The sequence below is a fragment of the Trifolium pratense genome, linkage group LG2 (genome assembly GCF_020283565.1).
Source record: "Trifolium pratense cultivar HEN17-A07 linkage group LG2, ARS_RC_1.1, whole genome shotgun sequence".
NCBI classification, from domain to species: Eukaryota; Viridiplantae; Streptophyta; class Magnoliopsida; order Fabales; family Fabaceae; genus Trifolium; species Trifolium pratense.
The window spans coordinates 57,874,124-57,881,116 of NC_060060.1; the positions used below are offsets into that span (position 1 = coordinate 57,874,124).

Below are 6,993 nucleotides of genomic sequence, written 5' to 3' on the forward strand. Positions count from 1 at the left end.
AATAATTTTTTTATAGACATATTAAGAATACTATAAATTCTTTTTTATAAAACTTTAGAATTTTTTAAAATGAGAAGAATTAATTATGAATTTTTAAAATTTCAAAAGATAAAGACAAAAGTGATGAAATCTTGACTTAGAAAACAAATTTTAGGTTTCTTTTTTATCGAGAAATTTTTTATAATGTTCTAAACATGTCCATGAAATAATCATTCAAGAATATGCATAGGTTTAACAATATAGACTAAAGCTGCGTGCATAATAATTTTGTAGCGGCCAAAATATTTTTTTTTATAGGGACCAAAAATAAAATTTGGTAATTTTGCAGGGACTATAGTTTATTTTTTTTAAACGCTATTTTAAGTAGCTTATGAGTTTATAATTTATCATTTATAAAAAAATATTTTATTTTAATCTATCATTTATTTCTAACTTCTCCCTATAATTATAATTTTCACTACTATTTTTATGTCTTTTAAAATAATTTGTTCTATTTTAATTTTTTTCTTTTATTTTTTTAAAAAATTATGTTTTCTTAAAATTACATTTTTTTTATTTTAATTTTCTTTTTACACTTTCTGACAAAATCTTGTGATTTGTGACGGTTTTAAACCACAATAATTTTTATATTTTAAATCTAAGCATTTTGTGCCAGATTGAACCACCACAAAATGGTAAAATAATGTCATTGATTGGCAACCACAAATTTTTGTAATTGGGCTACATGTAGTGGTCGCTTTTTGCCTCTACAAACCCTTGTTTTTCTCGTAGCAAAAATAGAACATTAGGTGCAAGTTTGTCATTTCAAACCAGCTTATCGTTGCCTCCATGGATTCTATAATCATCTTTGAATTATTACTAGTGAAAATTATATCATAATATCTTTAAGCTCAATAATTTTGATAAATGTGTGCTTCAAACCATATAAATTTCTTTACAATCTTTTGTATACCCACTTCACTCCTATTGACTTTTTGTTTGTTGGTAATTCTGCTAGCTCCATCATTTTATTCTTCTTAATTGCATATATTTCTTCGGCCATACATTTTATAGATGATTTATATGATATAAAATTTTAATTCAACGATGGATTTTGTAAAATTCGTATTCGTTATGATGTTTTTTAGAGCTTGTGCATCATATGAAAGACTTCATCAAATCTTCCATGTTAGCCAAAGCCTAGATATAGAGTAATCTATGGTTGTAGAAACCGTACATTCAACTTCAAATAATCCTCATATATGTATAGTGATGTCTAGGATAACTACATCAATACAAACATTTTTTATGCAATATATAAGACAAAAAAGAGCATAGACTAACTTATGTTAACTATGTCACTAGAAACTTGCATGGGATAAAAAGTCCATCGTGCCTCTTCACAAAGTCTAAGTCTAAGATATAAAAATTACATAACAAAATCTGCAAAGAGAGGGAAAAGAAAGAGTCAATAATTAGAGAAACCGACAAATATAATTTTGTTATTTTGATTTATATTATATTTTTTCTAGACTTCAATCAAGTGTTTGGCAGTTGGAATTGGAAAAAACTAATCAAATTTAGATTCATTTAACATGGATGGATGTTGTGAATTTATTCACATCTTCATCTTTTTGTTTTAACAACTTTAATTAAATCATGCAATTTGGACCATTAGCTTGTGACGGTCACGTCCTAACTTTGATAAATCGAGTTTAAAATCACATGATCTTCAATTTGGATGGCAAATTAAGATTTGACGGTTCACGTATTTCCTTTGTATTTAGAATCCAATTTATTTGGGAAAAATTGGAACATGGTTATGGACATATATTTAGAATTGTTGTTGTAGTAATATCAAGAAGTTATATGCAGTAATAAATCTCGGTCATTGATTTAAGATCAGACAATGCAAATTATGTATTAAAACAATCACAGACATTCATTCATATTGGACGGTTGAGTCGCAGTTAGAATAGAAAATTCATTTCAGTTATGGACCGTCTTATCTCAACTTGATATCCAGTGCGCTAAGTTAGCGCCGCTAAATGTGCATGTTTGTAACCACAATGAGTTTGATAAATTTATAGTGAAACTATGATTTTATTGAAGCTCGAAAATATAGTTTTTAACAATTACAGTAGCATAAGCCATAAGGAAATTCTGCCAAATTCACCGTCAATCCAAACATCCAGCTCCTACATACTAAGATCTAAGAAACAAAATTTAAAATATGTTCAAATCATGTACCTCCAAGATGGTTAATATCCTTGCAGAATATCACATTTTTAAACTTCATGTGACCAATTCCATAAAACGTTGATAAGATTCAAGTCTCTGCAACTTCATTTGATTATTAAACTTCTTAATAAATGCTTCAGCCCTTTTATTCAATTCCTCAGGACTTATTGATTTTTCTCTTTTCAATGATGATCTATCATTGAAAGTTTCTGACTTTTTCAGTTCCCTTTGAGCCCAAGCAACAGGGTCATCATCATCATCACCAAAACCACCATTGTTACGAAATGGTTCTGCTTTCACAATCCTTGCAGTCCAAGTGTCACTTTTCTGAAGATGTGGCTTCATTGTTTTCTCTTGTCCTTCCATTATAGCCTTCCATGTCGCTTCTAAACTGTCATCATCGCCGGAATCCGGCAAGGTATAATCGTTTCTGCATTTTTCTGGTGATGGGTCAGTGATGAATTTGTTGCAGAACAATCCAAATTCTTTAACTTTATCATCAGAATCTGTCAAGTAATAGTCTTTACTGCAATTTTCCTGTTCTTCTGGTGATGGGTCAGTGATGAATTTGTTGAAGAACAATTCAGAGTCTTTAACTTCAACAACTCTTTTCTCTTGTTCTTGTTCTTTTGAAACTTCTTCAACCTCTTTTTCTTCATGTGGTTCATTGGTTTGGTTTTGTAACTCAATTGGGTCAGTGGTAGTTTCTAAAATGGTGGTTGTGGTTGCCTGTTTGGGATCAGAAAAGCTTGAAGAAGCTACAATGGTGACGATGATGAAGTTAACAATGATGTAAAGAAAAGGAACTGTTAACCATCTTCTTATTGAGAACCAAAGTTGAGGAAGAGTTGATAGAACAAGATCAAATGTATATGGGATTATTGCAACTTTTAACAAAACAAGAATTGAGATAATCCCAATTGACATAAGCATGAATTTTGCAACCCATATAGTAGATGTTTCCATTCTATTTGGTTTTAGAGAAAGATCCATTTTTTATGAAAATTTAAACACTGATATGGTCAAGAAATTAAGGTTGTTTTTAGAGTGGAGGGATTTATGGTTTATCAACACTGATATGGTCAAGAATGAGAGAAAAAGAAGGGAAGGCTTTTGGAAATTGTTGCTGCTGATTTCGAACACGACTTGAATTTTAGATTGAGTCGCAGACTAAGTAGCTCTAATGAAGTTTGAGTCTAATTAGTAACATATCAAACTTAAGAGAGGTTTCAAGTTTCAAGCCAACAAAAATTCCATAAATATTGGAAAGAGTGGCCACATGAGTCAAGAAGAGCCCTCAAGTGGGGGTTTAAATGAAGAACTGATCCGGTGAGACCCCTTGTCTATTGTAAAAATATTTTTTTAAAAAAAAACATTATAAGAGGGTTTTTTTTGGTACAATAAAAAGTTTCATATGTTACTAATTTCAAAGCTAAATTAACAAAATCTCATCTAAAATTAATATTGGCTCAACAATGATTAAATAAATTGATTTTATTATCAATTAAAAAATAAATATTAGATGAAATCAACTACAGTACATTTATTTAATAAATAGCTATGTATCCATTATAAAAAAAAATAGCTATGTATCCTGATGGTAGCTCTGCAAGTGCACAGAATCGCAACCAAGTAATAAAGTGATAAGTTATCGTTCTTCACAAGGATTGTGCCAAAATTACTAGTTTCACTTAAGAATTATGATAAGTTGCCTTCGCTTTGTTTAGAGATAGTTGTGCGGGTGAAAGTAAATAACTTTAATTAAAGAGCAGAAAAGTAAATTGCATGACAGTAAATGACTGTAAAAGTAAATGGTGTGTGTGTGTCCACGCGGGGTGGTTAAGTGTGGACGAATCCCTCCTTTACTTCTGCTTGGTGGTTATTCCATTGTTTCCCTCTATCAGGATTAGACTATTAAAAATAGGTTCAGAAGCACTTGTTCCCTATCTCTATTACAAACTGTTCAGAGCCTAGTTACGGTTGCCTTTACTCTGCTTAAATATCATAGCCCCAGCCGGTTCCACTTTTTCGTTACAAACTTTGGTATCATTACCTTTAAGGCTCAATGTGTCACAAACTGTCACGTGTGCCTCAAACTAGTCCTAACTTTTCCTCAAGTAGAAATTATCGTTCATTCTAATCATATGCTAAGACCTCAGATACTGAATTTAGTGGTCTCATCTTGACCTTATTACATCGTCCTTCGTTCGGGTTTACTAGCTTCGTTTCCTATCCGATATTCACTAGCTCCTTAGATTTTATTCTAATGTGATCAGTATTAAAAAATATATAAAACCAGACGATAAAAGAGTTTGAAAGTAGAAACAATTGAATTTATACCCAAATTATACAATACCAAGCATTCGTAAGGGAGTTCATCGACTCCACCTAACCTAGGAAAAATAAATTACAAAGACAGAAAGAAAAGAACCTTATTGGCCTTGGAGTTCCTTGGTCCTCCTTGCCTCCTCCTTAGAGTTCTCCTAACTCTAGAGTGAATATTGAATATCTCTCAATATTTTGGAATGAATAATAGTGGAGGAGAAATGCTCTATTTATAGTTTTTCAGCTGAGTTTGGGCTTTTTCTGCGCGTCCATCGCACCTATCTTGGCCACGATGGTGTGTAATTTCGCCTCATCGTGGCCACGATGGATCATATCGTGGTACGATGGAAGATCTGATCAGGATTTTCTGTTTTCTTCAACCGTCTTTCATCGTGCCACGATGACAAGTCATCGTGGTACGATGGTAAAGATTTGTTGCAGATTTTCTTCAATTTAAATCGTCTTCTCGTCGCGCCATGCTGGATCTCATCGTAGGTACGATGTCATCGTGGCACGATGATAAAGATTTGTTGCAGATTTTCTTCAATTTAAACCGTCTTCTCGTCGCGTCATGCTGGATCTCATCATAGGTACGATGGTGCACGCTATTTATTACGTTTTTGCCCTTTTTTACTGTTTTTTCCACTTTTCTTACTTCTGGACCAAGTAACTTCACTTTTCAAGATATTTGCTTGCTTTTGTCATCATATTTAACCCATTATTTTAATTAAAGAAGACAACTTGAGATTTTGAACAATACATTCAAATTGTGAACTCATACCAACATGCCAAAATTCAGCGTGTTATTCTAAGACCAAACTCTAGGTTGTAATTGCTAAAGTGAATGTTTTCTTTTTTACTTTACAGCTCTAAAGAGAATGTTACAAAAGTGAAAAATTTAATATAACTATATTTAATTAAATAAAGGAGGCAGGTGATGCCACCATAAGATATGGTCCATAATAGTTTTAGCATTTCAAGGACTTCCATAAACTTTGCTCCCTAGTCTTCAATCTATGACTAAAAAGAAAGTGGATATAGATAGATCCTGTAGAAAGATTTTTACTAAATAAATTAATTTGAGATTTCTTATGAAAGTCAAACAAAGCTTTTATTGACAAAGTCTTAAATCTGGATTTGAATGGATATGACACAATTAGTTAATTAACTACTGATTAGGAAAGTTGTGAGCATGGTTTAACTTTTTTTTTATTTTGACACAAAGCATGGTTTAACTTTTATTTATAGAATTCTAATAATATCTAACCAGTATATTGTAGATGTGTTGCGCGACGGTGAGCACAATTTGCGGAGGTGATAATACACTAACTTTTAAGTTTTGCGTTTATAACAATTGAATTATTTAAGCTTTTTACGTAATAAATACGTATTTTAAGTTTTTAATCTCTTGAACCGTTATAACTTTTCAGTTATCCTATATTTACAAAAATGTTGACGCAATCATTAATTATGATATTAACCATGATGATTTTGAGGTTCAATTTAATTTGAACCATGGCCCATGACAATTGAGGTCCAACTCAAAGAAAGGATAACTGAAAAAAGGATAACAGTGCAACAAGTTAAAAACTTAAATGATTGATTTGTTAGCTAAAAACTTAAAGATTTATTTGTTACATTAAACAACTTAAAAACCATTATTTTTCTATGTAATAAGTTTTTACTTTTAAAGTTTTGGGTAAATTTAGCACACTTAATTTATAAACCAATTTTGGGTAAAAAGTTATGCTCTTACTATCTACATACTAATAGACTTGTTTTTAACAAACTTTTAAAAGAAATTTATTTTAATTAATCCAAAAAATAATTGTGAATTATAACAAATTGCAACATATATCAACCAAAATTGAGTTGGTTTAAGTAGAACTAAACTCATATCACTTGAAGTGGAAAAGTCTCAAATTTAAACAACAACATCTTCTTTATTAAGTGTTGCAGTATCTTCCCAAACAAAAATCTCCAACATTTTGGTCCTCAACTATGGTTCTATTCTTGGCTCATATGAAATTTTGTACTAATAATATCATGATAAAAAAAAATCTCAAATCGTTAATATCCAACAACAAGTATATACATCCAACAGCAATTCAACAGGTCAATGTGTACTTTGTAATTACATTATGGTCAGAAAGAAAGTTTCCACACACGTGTAATGTGTACATTATTAAAAATTATTTAGAATTTGAATATATGTTACATTTAGAATTTGGTCAAAAAAATTGGGCAAGAAAATTGACAAGCATAAATTGCATAATTCAGCACTATGGTTATACATAGATAGATGTGTATCTTGTTGGTACTATATAGATCAAAAAGTATTTTGTTGGTACTTGGTGTCATGGGGGTCACTTTGTCTTACCCTAGGAAACCACCCCTATGGCCTACAACTCCCCCCTTCATTGTTTATTTTTCTACCAAGTAAGCTTA

At 31.1% G+C, this 6,993-nt stretch overlaps 1 protein-coding gene across 1 annotated transcript; it reads right to left on the minus strand.

Moving 5' to 3' along the window:
- Nucleotides 1–1,158: 1,158 nt before the first annotated feature.
- LOC123910148 lies at nt 1,159–3,553 on the minus strand. The gene is made up of 2 exons (XM_045961201.1): nt 2,230–3,553; nt 1,159–1,422 (listed from the first exon to the last, which is right to left on the minus strand). The coding sequence occupies exon 1, from the start codon at nt 3,211–3,213 to the stop codon at nt 2,275–2,277; it is 939 nt and encodes a 312-aa protein (XP_045817157.1). The 5' UTR covers nt 3,214–3,553; the 3' UTR covers nt 1,159–1,422; nt 2,230–2,274.
- Nucleotides 3,554–6,993: the final 3,440 nt, after the last annotated feature.